This window comes from Amblyomma maculatum, chromosome 7, assembly GCF_055883805.1.
Source record: "Amblyomma maculatum isolate TAMU_Amacu chromosome 7, ASM5588380v1, whole genome shotgun sequence".
NCBI lineage: Eukaryota > Metazoa > Arthropoda > Arachnida > Ixodida > Ixodidae > Amblyomma > Amblyomma maculatum.
This window is the reverse complement of record NC_139350.1, coordinates 52,758,881-52,783,895: the sequence shown is the minus strand read 5'-3', so window position 1 is coordinate 52,783,895 and position 25,015 is coordinate 52,758,881. Positions and strand designations below refer to the sequence as shown.

At 45.2% G+C, this 25,015-nt stretch overlaps 1 protein-coding gene across 1 annotated transcript in view; it reads left to right on the top strand.

The window, feature by feature from the left end:
- Positions 1 to 24,723, top strand: part of LOC146183200 (STING ER exit protein) — a 39,010-nt gene extending 14,287 nt beyond the window's left edge. Inside the window, exons 5-7 of the mRNA XM_084609079.1 lie at positions 2,390 to 2,479; positions 11,084 to 11,176; positions 24,594 to 24,723. Of these exons, the coding sequence (XP_084465205.1) occupies positions 2,390 to 2,479; positions 11,084 to 11,176; positions 24,594 to 24,656 (246 nt within the window). The 3' untranslated portion in view covers positions 24,657 to 24,723. The remainder of the gene's footprint in view (positions 1 to 2,389; positions 2,480 to 11,083; positions 11,177 to 24,593) is intronic.
- Positions 24,724 to 25,015: the final 292 nt, after the last annotated feature.

Below are 25,015 nucleotides of genomic sequence, written 5' to 3'. Positions count from 1 at the left end.
TTATTGAAACCCATAACACAATGTATCGCTGTAACCAGATCACAGGGTGACAATTATTTCACTGTTGTAAAAGGTCGTGAATTGCTGTGGTAATGTTGAGAACTCGCAGGTAATAAGGGTTGTGATTTAAGAGCAAACAAATAATTAAAAGAAATTCAGTGCCTTTGCATTGTTGTTTACAGTGCTTGTGATTGGCTGGTGAGGTATGTGACACAAGTTGCTTAGCTGGAAAAATAGTTGCGAAATTGTCGTCTCTTATGATTCAAAACCTCGAGGAATTATTAGTGTCCATGTTTGCGGTTTGGAAAAGGACCTTGTGCAATAAAATGTATGTTTCCAATGTAAGCGTAGAACTTTAGAGACCGTATGCAAAAGTGCTATCATCTAGCAACCAGCGCGCGTGTTTCCGCCATGTTTGAGGGTAGTTGAACCGAGGAGCGGCAAGCGGTTGCGTGGCCGCTGGATTAGTATTTGTTGCCGATGTATAATGCCGTCATACTGTTGTGTCCCTTGCTGTATGCAAAACTGAAATAAGGTTATCGAAGAAAAGAAGCAGCAAGTTATATCCATTGAGCTTTTTTTTTCTTGTGGCCTTGTGTTAATCTGCTGTCCCATGGTTCTCGTGTTGTAGGCGCGCTTCTTCGTTCAGCAGCGATCATAAATTTTAAAATGGTGTTTTATTTAGCGTGCTTTAAAAGCTGTCAAATTCGTACGTGGTGTCACAGCAGATGAAATATGTCGCCCACTCATGTTACTTTTTTCTGTCGAAGGATTTCACATGGTCTTCTCGCGTAAAATATATTCGAAAGAGTTGCTCTTGATTTGCTAGGATGTTTGCACCAACTCATCCCAGAATTAGCTGCTTCATGCATACAGGCTGTCCAGAGCTTTTCTACACATGTATACACCCAGGTATTCAGATAGAAAACGCTGCAGCACTTCAACGACGCCAGACTGTCCTCTTTAATTGGAATGCGAAATTTTAATTCCACGATGCATTGTTCGCATACGCATGCACACTTGACATTGCGTCTGTGTATAAGGCAAGACCTCTGCGATGTAACTATGCAGGCTAAAGTATCGATTTTCAATCGATTATGTATCTGCTAATGTATAGATTTTCACGAAATGGAACCAATATGCAACGGCGACAGGATCAAGCTATCTGAGGAGGATCAGTGTGCGCGGAATCACGTCATTAACCTGTTGCGTTTCGTCGGCCAATTAACGCTGTTTGGAGTGGTTATTTGATTGTTTATACGCTAACGAGATACATATGGCACTAAAGAACGACAGAGGACATGGGAACAGTAATGCGCATGCTGTATTGAAAATGCTTTCAGGTTCATCACAGCGCAGTGTTTATTAGGCACCGATCCTATATTAAAAACAAAAAACAATATCAACTTCCTTCATGTACGGGTATTGGCATATTGGCACAACATACTATGGAATGCCAACGATCGAGGTCGAGAGCCGGGCACAGTAAGATGTTGAACTCGGTCCGTGCTGGACTCGAAAGCCTTCTGCGGCGGCTGACACAGTGCAATTACATTGCAGACGTGTGTTTTATACCCGGAAGCAATATGAAACTTATTCATGGACGAGTATTTGCGCAGTGCATTAGGAGCCGGTCGGAGTTTACACGAGAATTAGAAACAGCAGTGTGGCCTTTGCCCTCGGTAGCTTCACTGACGTTTTCATTTGCAAGCAGTTTTGGCAGCGTGTACAAGTCCGTCGTCCGTTCTTCTGTTATTTTTTGCTCTGAATGCGAGCCAATAGCACGAAAACCACAGCACTAAGCAGAGGCAGCTAATGCGACGGGAGCAGCCGCAGCAGCGCAGCCGATTCACTCAATCCTTCAACGGGACGTCGCGTGTTGTGGTTAGCTGAAGGACGGATAGGTGGCAGCAATTTTGCATAAGGTCGATTTCAAAACCTGAAAAAGAAAAGTGTAATTTAAACCAGTCTTATTTTGCAAGACTCTGTAGTTCTGTGTGATGGTATAGATCAGGGTCAATTGGGAGCAAGGGTCATTCAGTGTGAGAGCTTGAAGGCGAACAAAATGTGTTCTATTACAAGCAGTTCGACACAGTGTGGTTGAGAAGGGAACATAAAAGCCAGGTCCTATGGATTATAGACCTGTCTGGGGACCATCTGAAGCCTGTGCTGCAACCAGTGTCCAAAGAGGCGGTTGCAGGGTCAGGTAGTATTGAACATGATGCTTGAGGCTTGGCTCTGTGGGCCCCTGTGTATCTCTACTCCTGTGCACAGGCACTTTTTTGTATCATTCAGTCCACATTCCTTTACACACTATATTCTCGCTTGGAAAGAGCTATGATGCACATTCTGTGCCTGCAGGCTGAAGTGGATGTGGGCTTTTTTTCAGATCATGGTGACCAAACATACCAAGAACATGGGCAAATTCAGTTCTGTCACTGTATCAACTATTGATGAAGAGGAGGAAGAAATTGAAGCGGTAAGTGGTGCTTCTATGTCTTTTTGCAGTAGTGGCTTTTTTATACATAGGCTTCTATGGAGCTTGGCCAGACTGAGTAATGAAGTTCGTATTATCCAAAGATTTGAATAAAGAGGTTTCTGTCTACATGAATACTCGTAATTCGCTATCTGAAAATTCTGAAAGATTTTGCCTGCCTTGACTGTTTTTCCAAGGCCCAGAATGGAAACATATTTGAAACATGGGGTACAGTTGCTGGGACATCTGATGCAGAGTAAATCAGTATTGCCATTTCCCCAGCACCAGTTTTGGTTTGGTGCTTACCCATTCCTTTGTCCATACAGACTCCTGTCTGACCTTTGCAAAAGTTTCTTCAGGTCATAGGTGCTTTGTAGATTACTTCGGCTGTGCATTTTGTGATGGTGCAATGTTTTTTTTTGCCAGCCGTAATCTGTGTGCACAGACCAGAAAGCTTTGCAGAAGCAGAATTAATGTCTTGGTTACATGCAGCTTTAAGCAAATATGGCAGAACTTGAATTTTCTTTCCTTGGTCAATTGTATACTATGGGATGGTTGGCAGTGTGGCATAGCTGGAGTCTATGCTGGCCTGTGTCTACAAATTTGGATGGTTTGGGCCAACCAGAGGTTTTTAAATTGTCTCTGTGAGAAAGTGAATAAAAGACCCTAATAGTTCAGCTTATCAGAAAATTGGTAGGTTCTGAGGGGTTTGTCTGAAAGGGAATAATTTTATATCATTGATGTCAGTGCATGCTCCTCACTGGAATGCATCTCTCAATGGGTCAAAGCTGAAGTGAGGTTGAAAGATTAAGTGGCGAAGGTACTGTAGAATTTCAGTGAGATAAATGCCATGGGAATGCAGAAATTTTTTTTATAGGAAATTAGTATCATCCTGTATCATCTAAAAACAGAAGCACTGAAAATGCATTCACATAGATTTGTTTTTGGCCATTGGGACTTATTTTAAAACTGTGCACCACTGCTCACCACTGGTGATTCATTTTGCATGACACGTAACCATGGCATTATGCCATTTGCAGTGTGAAGGCCGCACTTGACTTGTCATGGGTGTGGCTGCAACTTTCTCATTCATATCATGAAAGAGTGTTTGGAATGTCCAAATTTGTCCATTGTATACAATGCACTTTAGCAGGCCCATGTGAATATTTGATGATTTTTGAATATTCTGTTGAAAGTCAGGTGTTTGATATTAAATTCAGTTCAAATATTTTGTATTCGAAATCGCGAAGTATTGCCGTATGTACTTAAATGTGACACAGCCGCGGGTATAACGTGAGAGGCGACTTTGCATATTGCCCAATGGAAAAAAATAACACCACGAATGTTACGCGAGATAAGCGCTTGAAAAAGTGCCTTTAATAGACATTTTAAGGCCTTGCAGTCAGATCGAAAATGCTCATTCATCGTCGTCGTCAGAGGCAGAGTTCTCAGAAACGAAGTCTTCCTTTATACTGTCGTTTTCTCAGACAATGTCCTTGGAAGCCTTTGCAGCCAGACTTGCATTTAAAAATTATCTCCTGCTGCATCCGCCACCCACTTATGGTACCAAGCTGTCATAAAATTTCAGATTTCTTCTGCTATCAGAATAGCTTTTCTTTTGAATCAAGCTGCATACTGTGCAATGCGTGTTGCCATCGTGCGAAATGCGATAACAAAAATAATTGCACTAATCCACTCTGAAAGATGCAACATCGTGGTTCTCAGGCTAGAGCTAGAAGCAATAAGATTTTGACTTTGGATGGATTGGGTTTTGGTTTCCTTGGCATCCAACGTCGTCAACATAATATCGTAAAGCCGCAGAGTGGTGGCAGATTCAGTATGACTGCAGTGTTGCCATCTTAGCAGATTTCCTGCTAAATGCAGTGTTTTTTTTTTTTTTAGTCTTGACGGGAAAAATTTCCATCTAGCAGCTAGCGTTTTTTTTCTTTTAGAGGATTATCAATCTATATTTGGTGGGTTATGTTGTTTTGACGGATTTCAGACTTTTTTCAGTGGATCTGAACAAAATGTTTTGTTTTATCATTCATCTCTATTTAAAAGGTGCCTGCAGGTTGTGTGTGATGAATTGCAGAAGTGATGTCAAACAGCCGCAGCTGTCTCGTCGTCCGTGATGTGGTTCTGTTGCATGAGCAGTTCTACAAGATATGCTTTGAAGTAAGGCCCATGGAGATCTTCACACCTGGTGCCTTTCTGCACGTAGCTGCTTTAGGGTGTCAAGTGATCCCATGTATTGCTCCATTCGTTGAACCTGCGAGGCGTGCGGTGATAGGTGACTCAACGCGGAAGTTGAAAAATCGTTTAGCCAACTGAACTAGCTGCAGGCAAAGCTGCGAAACAGGCTCGCACCAGCTACAGTGAACATCATTATAGTGATCAAAGCAGGGCTGAAGAGGAAAAGCAAAGGATGCTTTGATTATCAATCGCAAGGAATTGTTAAAGGGTTGTCGACTCATTGGGACTGATACCACTAACAGCGGGCAGAGCAAGCAGTCTTTTTCAGAAAGGACGCTGTGTGTCAGCCAATTTTCGAAATGGATGATGGAAATTACAATGAAGATGCTATTTATTCGTTTAGAATCTGGTTCAAAGGCTTGCATAACATTACTTTTGGCTACGCTTGTCTGGACCCACCCTTTCATGTTCTGATCGTAATTACCTAGCAGTGCGATTGATATCCCTGTCTAGTGTATTCCTTGTCATTGCCAATTCCAAATGTTTATAATAAATTTGTGAAAAAGTGCATACTTCTTTTTTAAACAATTTATTGCGCACTATGCTTTAAGGTATACTGAATAAAAAAATATCCACCGAGATTTCTAGCACAGATGGTAGCTATCACATTGGGGGTGACCGAAACAACACACTTTATGAACAGAAATGAGCGGAAAGTACCATATACAGTCGAACCCGGATATATCGAACTCGAAGGGGATCGCGAAATAGTTCGATATATCGATAATTCGATATACGAAAATCGGCTTGTGACGGCACTTACGATGCCAAAAAACAATACCGCATGTGTCGCGTAATCAACCCACTCGCATAATGAACCCACCCTCCACTTTTGCACCCGAGAATTTGAAAAAAAAAAAAAAAAAAAATGCGTTAAGACCAGCTCGCTCACATGCAAGCGATTGATCGATCTCAGCGACGAGCAACAGCGCCACAGCGAAAAATTTCAAACTTGTTGGAACTGCGTCCCTCTTGCCGCTCGAGCCACCGCGACAGCTCAATACAAGGTTTCTGTGTTGCTGCGGCAGAAATCACGAGCGTTTTCGCTTGCATGTGGATGGCGCTGGTCACTCCGTTTCGGTCGTCGCATCCACAGCTCATTTCTTGGCATCGTGCCAAAATGTTGGGCAGCGATAACGTCAGGGCGCTTTTATCTTTTTATAGCTCCTCCGGTGGCGGGGAGCGAACTTGGCAGAGTGCCCGTGATGGCTTGATTGCACAAGCCTGGTTCAATTTATCATGCTGCGCTTGGGGTGGGCGTCATGATCACAGCAGCAGACCGTGTGCTTCCGTTGATTCATACATGCAAAAATAAACGGCTCCCGCCAAAAAAAAAAAAAAAAAGAAAAAAAAAAGCCTGCCGCTTCTTAGCGTCCGCAGCCGCCATATCTTACGCCTACGTCGCGCGTACAGCACAACGATAAGAAAGGATGACTCTCGCAAAAAAAAAAAAAAGAAAGAAAGAAAGAAAAAAGAAAAACAGAGAGAGTTGCCGCTTCTTAATGTCCGCAGGCGCCATAGCCACGTCAGCTGCCGCGCGCAGAGGGTTCGCAGCACACGCTGGAGAAAGCGTCAGACGTCTGTCTGAAACGGGCTGAGCTGGCTTGGCGCATGCGTAGCGCATGCTGAAGGAGAGAGCTCGGCAAAAGAATGGGCACACCCACGCACATGGCTTCGAAACGTCATGTGTTGGCGCGCGGGAAACGATAACTGCAGATGCGCGCGCCTTTGGGGAATGGGCGCAGCGCTGTCCAGAACTGTCCCCTCTCATTCCTTCCGCGCGTGGCTTGAAAACGTCACGCGGCAAACGGCCAATGGTGATGCGATCGTCTTTGGGGAAGGCACACTTTCCAGTGCGTGGTGCGGAGTTTGATATATCGAATGACCGGTGAAATTGAGTTCGATATATGACGCGGCTTTCCTATACTTTTACATGGGATTTTCAAGGGTATTTTCCGTGAGTTCGATATAACCAAAATTCGATATATCCGGGTTCGATATAACCGGGTTCGACTGTATTGCCGATTATAAGTCGACCCCCCAACTCGCAACCCCTTTTGGGCAAAAAAAAGTTAGACTCCGAATTTAGGTCAATGCTGCCACACCGTGCGGTCCTAGCTCGCCCAAAAAGTATTTGAGAAGGCCGAGTCATAAAGAAACATTTATTCGTTCATGAGATATCTGTCGTCGCTTGTGAGGACACAGTCGCGATCATCATCTTATGAGCCACAGCTGCCGCTGGTCGTCAGAAGCGGTGCCGAGATGCCGCACGTGGAGAACGCCGCAGAGACCATGTCTGTTTGTATTCCATACCAGGCATCGTTGACCCATTGAGCCACTTCGCCCAAAGAAGCTCGCTTCAGCCTCCCAGTTGGTGTCTTTGGGTTTTCTTGCAGGAGCCACTCGTTGTAGAATGCGCCGATGCGGTCTTTGAATGGCTTGTTCAGCGCCACATCCAGTGGCTGAAGAATAGGTGTCAATCCGCCCGGAATGATGACCAGGTCGCATCCCGCGTCCGCTACCGCTTTTTTCACACGGTCGGTTATGTGACCGCGGAAAGAGTCCAGGATGAGCATGCTGCGGGGCTTCAGGAGTGCCCCAGGACGCCTGCACCACACGAGACGAAACCATTCGAGGACCATTTCATCATTAAAAAATCCCTTCTCATTCACCCACACGATGACTTTTGGCTGGAACTTTTCCTTCCTCAGGATCATTTTCCTCTTGAACAGAAGGAATGGCGGTAACTTGTGCCCATCTGCCGTACAGCATAACATGACCGTGAAACGGTTGTGCGTGTTGCCCCCGTTGTCAGCAGGTGGACCTGGCGCTCCCCTTTTGTGGACACGGTCCTATTGCTAGGCATATCAAACCAGACTGGAGTGGTCACTGTTGCCTATTTGACCAAGCAGGAATGAATGTGTTGCTCGCAGGTCATTCACGTAGCGCAGAAAGGCGCTCCATTTTTCTTCGTAGGCTTCGGGCAACCGTTGGCATACGGTCGTTCGTCGCCTCAGGCTTAGGCCGTTCCTCTTCATGAAATTCGTCACCCACTTCTTAGACACTTTAAACTCGGTACGCGGGACGCAGATCTCCTCCGCAACAGCGCGTGCCTTTGTTTCAATGTCATTGTAGCAAACACTCAGGCTCTTGCTTTTCTGGTCGTGAACCCAATCTCGAACCGCCTCCTCAACGGCAGGGTATTGTCCAGACTTCGGCCCACGAAAGGAACGGCGTGTTGCAGCACACACAAAAAGCTTACTTCTTTGTTTTCTCCAGCCTCTCACACACTTTTCTGAGACGTCGAACTTTTGCCCTGCTTCGACGTTTTCTGACTCGGCGTAGAGGATGACTTGCCGCTTGAAAGCAGTGCTGTACTGTTGCCACGGTTGCGGCGGCATCTTGCAAGGCGTCTGTCGAGTGACACAAACCACATACACCGCTGTTAGCTGTCACTTCGGTTAGAGTCCAGGTGGTGCGACGAGAAGAAATGGCGAAAGGCACACTACATTGCACAACATGCGAAAATGCTTCTCGGCTCATCTGACTGGTCATGTGTGGTCGTTTTGGATTGGATTGCATTTGTAGCTGTTCCATTTGTATCAAACATTGCCAGCCCGCCCGGCTTTGGCCGTTACTTCGTGGAACGCCCACGGTTTGCCAATAACAAGTTGCTATCATATTAAAGCAAACCTTTGGTGCATATCTCAATTAAATTCAAGTTTGTTTTTGTTTTTTTAAGCAGATCCACTTTCGCATTTGTGTCTGAAAACTTTTATAAAATTACGACTGCACGGGACGTGATATTATCCACGACTCGATCGAAATTACTTTTGACCCCGCATATAAGCCGACTTTAAGACTACGCATATATGTTGACCCCAATTATAAGTCGACCCCCCAACTTTTGGAAGGACATTTAAAAAAAAAAGGTCGACTTATACGCGGCAATATACAGTAAGCATTTTAATATTGCTGCGCTTAGCAGCCTCCTATGAAAGCTCTGACAAAACCGGATATTAAGTCACTTTTACCCGCCTCCCTCGTGACTTCCTAGCCACCCCCATTGCGAGCGATCGCACCCGCTCATTTTTTCCTTCCTCCGTGGCACTCACAAGACGTACGGACGGACGTTTAGTTCTTTTTTTTTTTTCTTTTAGTAAAGTCGAACGCACCCTAAAACTCCTCGTGTTCCTATGGGACAGCGGACTAAGCGCTCAGCTTTCAACCACGCTGCACGCTACTCATCCTTCCCTTCCAGCGCTGAAACAATCGCCCGCAATACGAGCCTTTCGTATGCGTCCCCCTCGACCTCCCTCATCTGCAGCATTCCACTCTGCGCACGCAAAGCTTGCAGACTAGGAAAGCCTCGTGCATCTCCCACGCAGACCCTCTCGCCCGTGCACCACGAACAACCCGCTTCCTCGCCCAGCGACCGTCACTCCCCTCCTCCCGGCTTCGTGCATCTCTTGTGCAGGCCCTCTCTCGGGTGTGGGGGCGGTGGCGGGGCCGGGGGCTCATGACGTTGCCGAAGGTAATTGTGACGTCACATCAGTCGGGAGCGTGCTGTCTGAGGCCGGGCGGCCCCTCAGTAAGCGTCAAAAATAAAGCCATCTGCTCAGAAGTAACCCGAATTATGTGTCTGTGCTATTGTAATCATGTCTTAAGAATGCAGTTGTGGTGTTCTCTCTATATTCTTGTATATTTGTTAAGTATACCTTTAAGATCGAAAGAATTGCCTCACGGCCAATTTATGTCAGGGTTTCTTGCATTAGAACAAAATTGGAGGGAAGAATGCTTGTGTGGAAAGACATGAACAGTACTGTGCTGTGTGAACTACCCTGGACACATGCAGTGAATGATGCGCTAAAATAGTTTGAATGAATGCTCGAAGAAACCGGTGTCTTCTATCAGCCACAGATATGTGGGATACATTTTGCCAGCTTTCATGCTTTGGGCTGCTTACGAAGTACGCACAAGTAGACGCGGCTTCTTTTCTGCTTAACCTGCTCTGCTCATGGCTGTGACACCAAATCATAAATTATTCCTTCCATGTTTAAGCCATGCAGAAGGTGCAGTGCAAGTGTTTTCACATCCAGCATCGTGGTTCATATTGGCGGTTATCTTATAAGGTTCCGAAAATATTTAGTGGATTTATAGCTGATTTTGTGTCTCTTTTTGCAGCATGCAAGGCAACAGAGGTGGCAACACTATATAGCTGCACTCCAGCGCTGCTTTAGGCCATCCAGATTGCAGTATTTGGTTATAATGTGAGAGTAGACTGAGAGCTAAAAATTAAAAAAAAAAAAAAATCTCATGTTACATTTGAATGAGCAAGGTAGTCTGCATCCAGTGGTATTTGTGGAATGCTTGCCTCACATGGTTTTTGTTTAACACACCTTTGGAATGGCACCATTTATGGCGCGCGAGTAAAGTCCTGACTCCATGGACACTTCCTAGACGTACGCAGCGTGTAGCTTCAATTCCGCTTGTATGAAACAGGCTGGTCTGTGCATGTATGCAGCAAAAAGTGTGAGCAAGCACGAGCGTGACACATACATCTGTGCCTGCAAGGTGTTCCACGCTACTCCACCAGAACCGTGATAACGGCAGCATACACCATTTGGAGGGCGTGAGGCTCTCTTGACTTGTGGGGTGGGTCTGAGCTGACTGCAGGTGCCGTAGCCAATCTCGTCAACGTGAAATTAGCTATTCAGGTGAATTGGTGTAAGCAGGAGAGGTAGCCAATACGAGGCATGTTGAGATGGGTGCCCATTTCTGACGTATAAAGCAGGATGGCACTGGGCACATAGGGAGGCATTGCTTAGGTGTCCACGGAGTCACTGCTTAAATAGACAGATTCTGAGAGCACTTTAGAATCTACACTTGCAAAGGCCTGCGCTTTGCTGCTGCACACTGTGCATCACATAATTGCTCTCGTTATTATTATCAACTAAATGCAGCATCATTATCATTACTAGTATCATCATTATTACCAATTGCAGTGTCATTGCCATCGCTGCTATCACCCTCATGTTAGACAAGGAGAAATATGATTTGCTTCTCGTGATGCCGGGCGCTGTCGCACTCGGCTGGGATCCGAGGGATAGAGGTTCGATTTCCGGTGGAGAGAGGATTTTTATTTTTCTGATAATTGACAGGTTGAGCAGACACTTTCTGTCCACAATTTCTATGGATGCCACTCGAGCTGTTAAATGCTTTTGTATCAGTGGTGCAGTTGCAATTGCAACAAGCAGTTGGAGGTGCCACAAATATCTATCGTGACCATTTTGCTTATTCTTGGGCTGCTGATGTAGTTGTGACTCAATTTTGTTTTTGCTTTTCTGGTTTCAGAGGGAAGTTGCTGATTCATATGCCAACAATGCCCGCATCATTGAAAAGCAGTTGGAACGGAAAGGCATGAATAAGCGCAAATTGATTGATCAGGTGAGCTGTCATGACTTGTCCTGTAGTTTCAGTTTTTGGGCTGTAGCTAGAGATGTCATACCCTGAACACATTTACACTTTCTTAATTATTTGTTCATTTCTAGTTTATTTGAAACAAAGCTGAGACTGAAGGCTTGAAAGAGATTGATCAGGGTATCAGCCTTCTCACCAGTAAAGTAGGGATGTGCAAATGATACTTTTCACAACTGGAATCACTGGTGAACAGTGTAGCTTCGCTATTAATCAAATACAGAGAGTTTAGCTGAAAGCTGAATTCAATAGACCCCAAAATTTTAAAGGGGTCATGACACCAATTTTGGAATAATAAACTTTATCGCATCCTATTTCTGATGTGCCAAGCAATGAAACCTCAAAGTTTCAGTTGCATGGGAGCTGCAGATATATTTAAAACTAGCATTTGCGTTTCTTCGTGAACAGCTTACTTATCTGGCAACAAACGCAGCCGGTGATGACATAGGCCGATCTGCGCCGTCTGCTACATGCGCTGTGCATGAGCAGCGTCAACTGCGGTTACGCGAAGCCTCGGTAATGTCGGCCAAACAGCAGACATGCCACTTGCCGGGGTTACCGCAAGCTGTGCTTTTCGTTAATCTCCGTTGCCGCTTTTAAGAAGGGACACCCCTCTTAAAACTTCTCCCCTTATTTATGGGCGGATCTGATTGAAACTTGCATCGTTAATAAATTTTTCCATGCTGATTTCAAATATCTGATTAGTTTTTTGTAGATAAAATAATTTCCAAATTTTATCTAATTCATGTTCTTCAATTGAGGTGAGTTAATTACTAAAGACTTAATGGCATGATGAGAATAGACCGGCCAGAGTGATCTAATTCATGTTCTTCAATTGAGGTGAGTTAATTACTAAAGACTTAATGGCATGATGAGAATAGACCGGCCAGAGCGGCACTCTATGATCTTTCTAGATCATAGAGTGCCGCTAGCCATCAATTAGCGTGCTAGAAGAATTTCAATCAAAGTTACACTAAGTCAAACTTTTATGGCTGAAACCCCGAGTTGGCACCTAAAATTGATAATTCTGTAAATGTTGCCGCATAATAACTGTACATATTTTAGTCCTATTGCACTGTCCAAGAGTTTTTCGTTCTAACAAGACAAAAATGAGAGCTATCGCACAAATAGTTTGAGATATCTCTCTTCCAAAATTGCAGTTCTGAGAAAACGAAAAACATTTCACTGTATTTAGGTGTAAATTATGCCAGTGACTGATATGTCAACAAGATCAGAAACAGGTGAAAAGTGATCTAAAGCAAAAATTAATGGTCTAGGTCAATTTCAGCCAAAATTATGCATAGGAAAGGTTTGAAAGGAAAGGTCCATTCAAGATAACTTTCTCAGTAATTTTTTTTTTTTTTTTTTTTTTTTTTGTGGTCACTGCATTTACCTTGGTTTCATGAGACTGGCAGGATTCTCTTTCTAAAAAAAAGAATTATAGCAATAGCAAGAACAGGACCGGAGATATTGATCTCCTCTAAAATTGCAGCACCCTCAAAAATGCTGTTTTTAGAAAACAAGGAAAAACATTTCAGAACACGTAGTTTTGAATTATGGCAAGGTCTGACATATCAGTATGATCAGAAATGGTTGGAAAGTAAATTAAAGCAAAAATTATTGTTCTATACCAATTTGAGCTAAAGTTACACCATAGAAAAAAAACTCAAAGTAATGGTCCATTTTGGTGCCAAGACAATCTTTTCAAGAAATTTTCTCGTATGTTTATTACATTTATCTTGGTGTCAAAATACATGAGGTTAGCTTTCTAGCAAAAGAAAATAACTGCAGCAAGAGCAGGACCAGAAATATTGATCTAGTGACTCTGTCCAAAATTCAATTTTGAGAAATCTGCGAAAAACGTTTGGGGCATACTTTTGAATTACCAAGGCAACAGCAACTCGATAAAAATAGTTATGACTGGCTTTTGGTGTGAATGCACCGTTTTCCATCGAGATAATTGTTTTTGCAACTCAGAAGCAAATTTATTTCGACAAAATTTGCCTTTCCGCATGTGGTATTTTTAGGTGGTATTTTTCAACACAAACTTGCAGACAGTTGCGGAAACGTCTCGGGACCGTGAAAATAAAGAAATAAAAAAAATTGATGTTTAGACAGATTTTCGGCCGCAAAGAGCCGTGTCCCTCCTTAGCCAAGTGAATAGCGCCATCCGTTGGCAGGATTCAGGTGCACGTCGGCGCTCAAGTAAGAAAGGCGGCACGAGCTAACCCGCTCGAACAGGGACATATTGTACACTGAAACACGTCTCAAAAGCAACGCATAAAATGCTTAATGTATATAATGCCATCCGACGGCGCTTTTGTACGATCTTCAGGTACCGCCCGACAGCACAGCAGCTATTAGGCGCGGGCGCCGCCACTGGAGCGCATGGCACTAGCGTCGATCTGGGGAGCAAGTGAGATCACGTGACTCATCTTACTGGTGCTGAAGCAGACGCTCAGTTGAATTTGTGCATTTTAAAATCTAATAGTCGCATTTATTTCTGTAGTTTGGGTTGATATAGAGTGCCAGCCTAGCACTCTTTGATCTTGTATCATTACTGAGATTGCTGAAGTTTATTTAAGGGGGACGAGGGGATCAAATCGCGAAAATTTTGCAAAACATCGAATTTTAGAAAAGATCAGATTCGGAATCCACAAGGCCAGTTCAATCACATTGCAAAAAAAGTCTGCTGAAGACAGCCTCAAAGTGAGCCTAAAAATTGTTTTTGTGACCTCTGGTTACAAAAAACTGGCCGAAATATCCGCGAAAATGGTCGATTTCCGAGCGTAATAATTCCGTGGCCGGTGCGCTGATCGCGAAACTTTTGGTACCACTGGAAAGCTTGTTTCACCGCAGTACTCCTCCCACCGGAGCCACTTGTCTACGACAAAAAATAAACGTACAAAAGTAAAGAATGAGAAGGCTTCACAGAGCCTTTCCTAGGTGCTGATTGGTTGCGCCAGTCACGTGGCACTAAACACGCTCTCTGAGTGGCTGCTGGAAAGCGCGCTGTTGCTCGCGGCGTCTGCTCCTGCCTCATTTGCACACGCTTTTGTCAACTGCTCGGTAGTTTGTGAATCCGTGGCTGCCGTTCTGTATTTTTCGTCACCCCCACTGTTGCGCGATGCTTCGTCTGTGTGCCAGCGTTGCAGTGGCACACAGTGCAGAAGTATGCATGCAGGAAGCACAAACGCAAGCCTCCTACCCAGAAAAGGAAGCGATCTGCGGGCAGCAAATAAATTGGACGAGTGAGGATCGGGTTGGCAAAAACGCTTCCCAAAAAGTATCAGCGCACTGTGCGGTCTGCCCTAAAGGCAAAGAAACGGAAGTGGCGGTGAAAGCAACAAGGATATCGCACTTACGTTTCGACGTGGTACGGCTCCAATGTATGGAAGTCTCCAGGCGCGTGGAAAGCTCGGCTGATGCAATCGCGCAGCTCCACGGATATGTCGATGCATTCGGTGAAGATCGCGGAGATATGTTGCGGAAGGTCGACCTGCCCTTGGAATAAATGCTAGGAAATGAACCGGAAGACCCGGCGCCATCACCCAACGTCGCAGTGCAGTGCCGACACGGGGAAGTTCTGTTTTCGCGACGGCGGGAGACGCTGATGCGGCCCGAGCTCTCGAGTACGACGGCAAACGTTTGTGTAACCGGAATGGCACCATTCTGTGGCACCTAGGCCCGAAATCGATTCCCAGCAGTGAACCCGAGGTCCGGGCTTCATCAACTAGCCGCGACATTGTGATGTGCGATGCAGTTCCGATACGGAGAAACTTCCGTTTTCGCAATGGCGAGTGATGCGCTGTTAGGTTTACAGCAAATGTTTGCCTAACCCAATTCGCACCGTTCAGGTGCCTAGAACCTCATTCTGTGCCCTCAGAAACAACCCAGAAGGAAGCGTGCAGCGTAGCGATGTAGTATTTCAATGCAGAGGCGTTTTGATGGGTGTTTTAAGGGGGAACAGGGGGTCAAAGTAAAGTTCTTTAATTTTTGTAGTAGAGCAATGAAACTTGGCATGCTAATTGGAAACTGTGCTGAAAGGTTAATTACAATGTTTCATTAAGATATTTCCAGTAGTGTTGACATTAAAAATCTATATTTGTATTTTTGTAGTAGAGCAATGAAACTTGGCATGATAAAAAACAGCGCTACAGACGTCGACGGAGGTGAAAAACAAACAGGACGAGCGCTGACTTGGCATGCTAATTGGAAACTGTGCTGAAAAGCTAATTACAAAGTTTCATTAAGATATTTCCAGTTGTTTTGACATTAAAAATCTATATTTGTATCACTGTTTACCAAACTTGCAGAAAGCTTGGCATGACAAAAAAAGCGTGGTAGAAGCCGATAATTGGTCTTATATTTTAGCCATATGAATGGTTCATGCAGTGACATTCCCCAAATATTTTTATCAGCTTGACTTTTTTACATCGAACATTACATCCATGCTTGCATAATGCACTCATTTTCACCACTTCAAAATTAGCATTGATTCCAAGGGCGGATCGGCCTTCCGCGACATATCTGTGCGGCAGCGCGATTGCATCAGCGCGTCGAAACATAAGTGCGATATCCTTATCGCTTTCACCGTCACTTCTGTTTCTTTGCCTTTCAGACGGGCCGCACGATGCGCTGGTACTTTTTGAGAAGCGTTTTTGCTGACCCGGTCCTCGCTTTGTCCGATTTGCCGCCGATCGCTTCTCTTTCTGGATAGGAGGCTTGCGTTCATGCTTCCCGCACGCATACTTCATCCTATACTTCTGCACTGCGCGCCGCCGCATCGCTGACACGCAGACGAAGCCTCGCGCAACCGTGGGGGTGACGAAAAATGCAGAACGGCAGCCGTGGATTCACAAACTACTGAGCAGTTGACAAAAGCGTGTGCAAATGAGGTAGGAGCAGACGCCGCGAGCAATGGCACGCTTTCCAGCAGCCACTCGGAGAGCGTGCTGAGCGCCACGTGGCTGGCGCAACCAATCGGCGCCTAGAAGTGGCTCTACGAGGCCGCGTTTTTTACTTTTGTGTGTTTATTTTTTGTCATAGACACGTGGCTCCGACGGGAGGAGTACTGCGGTGAAACAAGCTTTCCAGTGGTACCAAAATTTTCGCGAACGGCGCTCCGGCCGCGGAGTTATTGCGTTCGGAAATCTACCATATTCGTGGACATTTCGGCCAGGTTTTTACTACCAGAGGTCACAAAAACAATTTTTAGGCTCACTTTGAGGCTGTTTTCAGCGGAAGTTTTTTGCAATGTGTGAACAGGCCTTGAACAGGCAATGTGAACAGCACGGCAAAGGCTTAATGGATTTTCATGAGGTTTGTTGCATTGTATTCCTTGGTAATTCCTTTGTGCAGTGACATTCCCATATATTTAAAATATGGTGTCATTTTTTTACTTTTTAGCTATTTTTAAATCGTGAAAATGTGCGCATTATGCAAGCGTGGATGTAATGTTCTGTGTAAAAAAAAGTCAAGCTGATAAAAAGATTTGGGGAATGTCACTGCATGAACCAATCATATGGCTAAAATGTAAGACCAATTATGGGTTTCTACCATCTTTTTTCTCACGCCAAGCTTTCTGCCAGTTTGGTAAACAATGATGCAGATATATATTTCTAATGTCAAGACTACTGGAAATATCCTAATGAAACTTTCTAATTAGCCATTCGGCACACTTTCCAAGAATCATACCAAGTTTCATTGCTCTACTACAAAAATTTAAGAATTTCACTTCCTTAAACAGCTTAAGAATGTCCTTCCTTAAGCTGTTGCTACAGTCCGTTACTGCTCTGTACCCGGACGTAAGCGAGGGAACCCGGCGCAAGCTCCCTCTACTACCTGAAACATAAGCTCACAGAACCTTCCTTAACCAAAATTTTAATGGGCAAATCAACGAGTGATCATTCTCATGATGTGCGCAGCAGGCATTTCAGCGAGTGATATTTCGTCCATAAAGTTGCTGCTAAAAGTTAGGTGAGCGGCAGAAGAAACGGTGGGCGCATTTTAATTTGCACTTATCATTTTGATGCTAACGATACTATTGATGGAAGGATGGAAAAGATGCTAGCTTCTTTATGGAGCAGTGCCCTCTCTAAGAAAGGAGAGATTGTGTGAAGGCCAGAGGGTCTCAATTTATTCTAAATGAACGTGTTGACACGGAAGGTTCCTTGAAGTGAGCTGGAAGCACTACCGACCAAAAATGCTTGCAGTCAAATCTTAATAATGTCCTAGAGTGGTGCACCCTTTGGTCCATGAAAATAAATAGCGACAAATCGGTTCTTCTTCAGGTTACTAACAAGAAAGCGCCATACAGTTTTAATTACGCAATAAACAATCTTCCACTGCTACAGGTGAGCGAATACAAATATCTTGGAGTCACCATTACAAATCGCCTTTCATGGTCCAGCCACATTAATAGCATTTGCTCGTCTGCTTCAAGGAACCTCGGCCTTCTAAGACACAAATTAAAACACGCTCCCTCTGAACTTAAACAACTTGCCTTCAACACACTAATTCGTCCGAAACTTGAGTATGCTTCCGTCGTATGGGATCCGCACTTAAAAAAGGATATAAGGAAACTTGAAATGATCCAAAGAAAAGCAGTCCGTTTCATTTTTAACGCTTACCATAGCTCTATCTCGCCATCCGTTCTGATGTCTACGAAGAACATATCCACTCTAGAAAGAAGGAGAGCACTTGCATACTCATTTTACTCTAGTCAATTTAATATTAATGCTGCTCCCTATATATCCCCCCGTTCTACACGACAGACACGCAATAGCCACAACCATAACCTTACCCCGTACTTTGCACGCACAAATACGTTCAAAAACTCATTTTTTCCCCGAACAATCACAACATGGAACTCACTGCCAGCAAATGTCTTTTCGGCTCAGGATGCCGCTGCTTTTGAAAAGAGTGTCTTATTGTATGTGTAAACTTAACAATATCATTGCCCTCTGTTTGGTTTTCTTCTTTTATTGTTGCCGGAACGCTGGATTTGCGTAGTGTTTGATTTTATTTTTGCTTTTTGAATGTTGCCCCCCTGCTTGGTCTCTATGACTGCAGTATGTGTAAATAAATAAATAAATAAATAAATAAATAATAAATAAAGCCTCAGGCAGCGGTATGCATGGTGAGTTGTCTCGGGCAGCGTCTTCAGTACTGTAGTAATTTCAAATGACAGAGTCCGTGAATAAATGAAAGATAGAGCATCACATATGGGTGTTGTGATGTGCTGATCGAGATAGTATACGTAAAAAAAAAAAAAAAAGAAAGAAAAAAAAAATCCTACCGTGCGCGGGGAAAGCAAATATCCGCTATATCTAAGAGGGCCAATGACGGTATTCAATGCGCTAAAATCTGCTGCATGGAACGCATGTCTTCATACTTGCTAAAAATTAATCCATGTCATCCCCATAATCAAACCTGTTTTCTCTACTGCGTTTAAGGGAGCAGGAAAACTGTGCCGCTTCCGCCAGCGCTATGTGATGGCGCTCAGCAGAGGAATATCCCATTACCTGTGCACTGACTGCTTACATCTGACTGGTTGTGCGGTAGCTTCAGATTTTTTTTTTTTCATAACAGTAGAAATGCTACAGCCGGTGCATGTCGTCGTAGCAGTCAAGCTCGCCAACTTCGATAACTGATTCGATGAAGTGCTTTTTTGCGGAATGAGTCGGTCTCATACCTCAAAATAAGCTTAAATAGGCCCAGACCGAGGTGTATATTAAATAGATAAATGAACGTGATGCTAACGCGCAACTGAACTGCTTAGGAAAGCATCCTACAACAGCAGTTCAATGTGCGTTATTCCACTTACTTCATCATGCGGGCGCTTCCAAGAGGTGGCGTCAGGGTATGTCCTCGCGCCCAATGGTGTACAGGGTGCGGCGCTCTGCATCGAGGCACCCAATACCCCTCCGCCTCGTTTTAGCAGCCTTGCTTACGCTGCTCATTGTCAGACCCAAGTCTGGCCCTAGCCACATCATTATAGTAGACAATAATCTCGCAAAGCTTACTGCACCGGATGTCGCAAGCTTACAGCAACGGCGCCCATGAGTGCAAACGACAACGATGCTCTGCTGTCTGCTTCTCCCGACCTAATCGTCGCTAGGCCTAAATTACAGTTGAACCCCTCTATAACGAAAGCCCTCAAAAACGAAATTTCGCGACAACGAAAAATTCTGGCGCCCCCGGCGAACTCTCATAGGGTTCAGTGCATTTGTCCCCTCTCAACAACCGGATGTCGCAAGCTTACAGCAACAGCGCCCATGAGTGCAAACGACAACGATGCTCTGCTGTCTGCTTCTCCCGACCTAATCGTCGCTAGGCCTAAATTACAGTTGAACCCCTCTATAACGAAAGCCCTCAAAAACGAAATTTCGCGACAACGAAAAATTCTGGCGCCCCCGGCGAACTCTCATAGGGTTCAGTGCATTTGTCCCCTCTCAACAACCGGATGTCGCAAGCTTACAGCAACGGCGCCCATGAGTGCAAACGACAACGATGCTCTGCTGTCTGCTTCTCCCGACCTAATCGTCGCTAGGCCTAAATTACAGTTGAACCGCTCTATAACGAAAGCCCTCAAGAACGAAATTCTCGCGACAACGAAAAATTCTGGCGCCCCCGGCGAACTCCCATAGGGTTCAGTGCATTTGTCCCCTCTCAACAGCGAAGGGTTTTTAAAAAGCAGTCTCGCATTAACGAAAGTTTGAGGTAGTGATCTGCAACATTTTTTCGGCACATCAGCCAGTCGGGAACATAGAATGGGCAAAACTGCAGCAGCACACTCATCCGACAAGTCGGGTCCGTTCATTTTACCTGCCAAATGGGCAAAACTACAGCAGCACACTCATCCGACAAGTCGGGCCCGTTCATTTTACCTGCCAACAAGCACCGACGCAGCCATTATGTTTACTTTCGGTTGGTTCGGTAATGATGATGATAGCAAAGCATTTGTCTGTCTGCCCGCTGAAAGCGGCTTTTTGCTAGCCCGTCTGTTGGCGACTACGCACGCACGTGACGTTTCACGTGACAACACCGTCGGCCAACCGGGGAAGAGCAAGGAACCCTTTTTTTTTTTTTTTTTCGCTAGTGCGCCGACCACGCTATCTCGCCGTCCTCCTTGTGCAAGCCGAATTCGCCTGCGACTTGCTTGTCTACAGTATTTTTTGTTGTTTTTTTGACTGTCGGAAACATGCCGCCTCCTGTAAAGAAGCGCAAGTTTTTGACGCTGCAGGAAAAGGCTGCAATCATCGCCGAAGCTGAAAAAGGCAGAAAGAAGACGGACATTGCGGAGGAGTTTAGTATCCTGTGCAGCTCACTTTCTACGATTCTGAAATCAAAGAATGGCATCATGGCGGCACTCCAGAACGGCGCACGCGCTCAGAACAAGACTTTGGCAGCGCCGGTCTACGAACACGTGGACAAAGCCGTATTTCAGTGGTTCCTGAACAAGAGAGCGAACAAGGTGCCTTTGTCTGGAAGCCTTCTGCAGCAAAATGTGATTGACTACGCGTGCATTCTGGGGCACAACAACTTTAAGGCGAGTGCCGGATGGCTAAGTCAATTTAAAGCGCGGCACTGCATCGTCGCCAAAGTGTTGTCGGGGGAGTGTGCGAGCGTCGATGCTGAAGCAGCATCGTCCTGGATGCAGGAAAGTTACGAAGGCATAATGGACGAGTACGAGCCCTCCGAAATTTATAATGCGGACGAAACTGGCTTCGTCTATGAAATGTTGCCTTCAAAAATGCCATGGCCTGAAAGGAAAAAAATGCCATGGCAGCAAGCTGAACAAAAAGAGGGTCACCATTTTTTATGCTCAAACATGGATGGATCTGACAAGCGTCCCCTCCTCGTGATCGGCCGGAGCAAGACTCCACGGTGTTTTAAACGTAACCGAAAGCTTCCGGTCCAGTACACTGCAAACCAAAAAGCGTGGATGACGCACGCAATATTCACAAGCTGGCTGGAAACCTTTGATACGGACATGCGAAAGCAGGGCAGATCCGTCTGCCTTTTTTTTGGACAACTGCAGTGCGCACCACATTGAAGACGTTGCTCTGACGAGCATCCGCTTGATTTTTTTCCCTGCAAACTGCACATCCGTTATCCAACCTCTTGATCAGGGGGTTATTGCGTACCGAAGAAGGCTCATCCAGTGGATGTTGCTGAACATCGAAATGAAGCGACCGACCGAAATTGACCTCTTCATGGTGCTGGAGATGCTTGCTGACGCGTGGATTGCTACTTCGGCCACGCTTGTCCAGAACTGCTTCAGGCACACCGGTTTCGCAGCTAGTCAGCACGCCTTAGCAGAACCGGAAGCTGCAAGCGGTGACGATCTGCAGCCACTAACCGAAGCATGAAACGTGCTTCGCAGTGTAGATGCAATGGTACCAGAGGGTGTTGAACCGAAGGACTTTTTGTGTGCGGACGCCGACTTGATTGTGCACGAGGATTTCAGCGACAACGCTATTATCGACAGTGTGCGCAAAGGAAATGAGGTGAGTGATGACGAAGATTGCGAAAACCAAGCACAAGGTAAGCAAGTAAGCTCGCGTGATGTGCTTGATGCTTTCGATGTTATCCGGACTTTTCTCGGCGACCACGACGACGACGGCGAAGCTATGCATAGCTTATCAAGCTGCGAAGCCAGAGTCGTCAAGCTCCTGCACAGCAATGTCAAGCAGAGCAAAATAAGCTACTTTTTTCATTAAATTTTGGTTCTGGAAGGTAATGGGTGTGCTTATTTGTCCATTTTCGCGACACCGAAATTCTCACGACAACGAAAAGGTTTTCCTTCCCCAACGGTTTCGTTATTGCGGGGTTCGACTGTACTTCAATCACATCGAAGCCTCGGCGGATGGCATTTTGTAATAGATCAGTGGGGCATTTTAGTGAATGGATTACTTGACCATTAAATTTCTTTTCTCTCAACCCCACTGTCTCGTAGTAAAGGAAATGATTATTTTCTGCCACGCCTTAGCAACGAAGCTAGCGTACAAGAACACTGGTCACAACGGCCGTGAGCAATTCTCACCCTATGAGTTGGCATTTCACAAGAAGCATTCATTTTTGAAATTCCTTTTATCGCGAAAGCAATACTACTCCTATTTTCAGCCCTTTGCGTAGCCATGGTCGGTAGGCATGTTTGACCTTTAATGAGCCCAGATGGCTGTGATGTCATGCCAGCTGCGAGAGATGGGCTACCAAGTCGAGTCGTCTTGTGGGGGCGGTCGGTAGGCACGGCGCGGATGAGATGATGATGTCATTGTGACGTCCTATCAGCTGCGCAAGATGGGCTACCAGGTCTAGTCGTCTTGTGGGGGCAGTCGGTAGGCACGGCGCGGATGAGATGATGTCATTGTGACGTCCTACCAGCTGCGCAAGATGGGCTACCAAGTCTAGTCGTCGGGTGGTGGCAGTCGGTAGGCACGGCATGCCACAGCCGAAACCGTGCTGCTACCGAATGGAGGCTCTGCTCTCACCTCTTCTCTCGCAGTTGAGAGGAGGCGGAGAAAAACGATTGGTATATAAAAGCTCGCGCTTGCTCAGCTGAGGCACTCGCTATGCATTCTGATAAACAAAGAAAAGTTACGCTGTCCAGATGAAGCCAGGAAACGACAGCGGGGAACAGAGACAGATGAAGAACGGGAACAGCATCTCGCTCGACATCGTGCTCATGATGCAGCTTGACGAGCGTGTTGCGCTTCCCTTGAATCGTCTTCAACCGGTGACAACTCCGAATGGAATGTAATGGACACTTTGAACAGTGAAGACTCTTTGTCGACGTGTTCACTCAGCAGTCAAGAACATAGGAATGCAACCAGTCAGCAACGACGCTTTCAGGAAACAGAAGAACAACAATGGAACTATAGCGTAGCCATGCTATTATTGCTTTCGCAACCTACTGGGCTTAACTAAAGCTAGGCTCCAGCTAATTTTTTCGAGGGCCTATTATTATTACAAGAAAAACAAATTTTAACTGCTTTTCTGACACTGGTGCAAGGGATCCGTTGTACTGCTGGCATGTATAGCTTACGCGGAAGGCACGGCCGGTGCAGCGATGTTCACGGCTGCGGGGTCAGTGGACAATGGCGACTGTCGTGTCAGAGCTGGATGCCTGTGCAGGAACTAAGTTGCGCTTCACTACAGCCAGTGTTCTGTTTTCAGAAACATGCTGAGTACACTTATTGAGAGTTATGTTAGCAAGCGCAAACACAGTACAGTGTATCGGCAGCTTACCGGGGCCAACACAGCAGCAGACGATGTGGTGGCCGGTGTTCCTCTGTGACCTCCCTAAGCACTTCAACATGGCGATCGCTTTTGGGGGGAGAAGCTTCGCGGTGTCAACTTCAGCCATTTATTTCGAAATAAGGAATGCGTCTAGGGTGCCAAAATTTTGAAAATAAAATAAGGTTCAGTATTATCTGCCAGACTACAAAACTAATATATTGGATAACCGTGGCTAGACTCTCTTAATAAGAGAATGGAGCTGAATATGAATTGAATATTTTATGAATGTTCAGTACTTGTGTGAATATATTCAGCAGAAGATGTAGTGCTGTGAAACAGCAGAGCACTGGTGACACCACAGTGGTACAGCGCTATAACTTTATGGAGTTAAAGTTGGCACCTTATAATTCAAAGCCACTTAATTGGAATTTTTAGCCTTAGTTGCTTTTCTGCTGTTGAACACAATACAGCAGGAAGAAGGAAGAACCTATAGTGGGGTGCTGCTATGCTTGCTGTATAAAAGTCAATTATTTGCAAGATGAGAATGTGCACGCAGGTTTTTCTCCCTCGGTGCAAATGCGTTTTCCTATGTCATGCACAGATTACCACTGGAATAACACTAGAATATGAAAAGAAAGCAGGAATAACTAGAAATATGGTATTCATGTATCATGTGTAATTTTTTTTTTTTTTTTTTCATTTTTGTACCACCCCTTATGTAATACCGCGAACGGGGTCTTTAAGGTGATAAAATGAAATAAGATATGGTAGAAATGAGGTTTTTGGAGGTGGGGGAGGGGGGAACTGCTTGCCTCTTACATCTTACGGTTGGATGGTTCCATTCGTTGTTTACTCTTGGCTGGGGTGCACAGAGGAGCAGCAGTATAGAATCCCTCCCAGCATCCCCTTTCTCTCGCACATCCTCATTGGTCAGAAGAGAGGGAAGTTGGATGACCTTGAGTCACTTCAGCGCTCCAGTAACCTAAGGAATATGCACCGTCATTCAAGAACGTTTGACGGGCACTTCTGTTCTGAGCATTTTGGCTCTACAGTACCGGTTTTGTGAAGCTGTGCCACCTGCACTTTATTAGTTAATGCACTTTGGTCTTTCGTGTACTCACATCTTTATCGACATTTCCAGGTGTCTCAGGGAGAGCAAGATGGAAAGAAAAAAGTGGTGAGAGGAACCCTTATTGACAAGTGACAACAATTCCCGCATCTGATGCTGTCAACAGATGTGTTGTATTTGTAAATAAAATTATACAAACATTGTTGCGAAGCTGTGAGATGTTTGCTTACTTCCATCATTGCATATCCTTGGCATGTTTCGTATAGCCCGTCATTTGATGGCATGACTGCTGCCATCATTATTCTGTGCCGCGTTTTTGCAGTGCTTTCTTCTGGACATTGTATTCTGTAAGCATTCAGTTATGATGGGCATAACACCTATACTGGTTGCCATACAATAGTAACCCATTGTCCAGAATGCCAAAAAGCACTGCTCACTGTTCAGAAAAGAATGCAGTTGAGCTAAAAACCTGTTTATGCTTATCGTGGTCATAG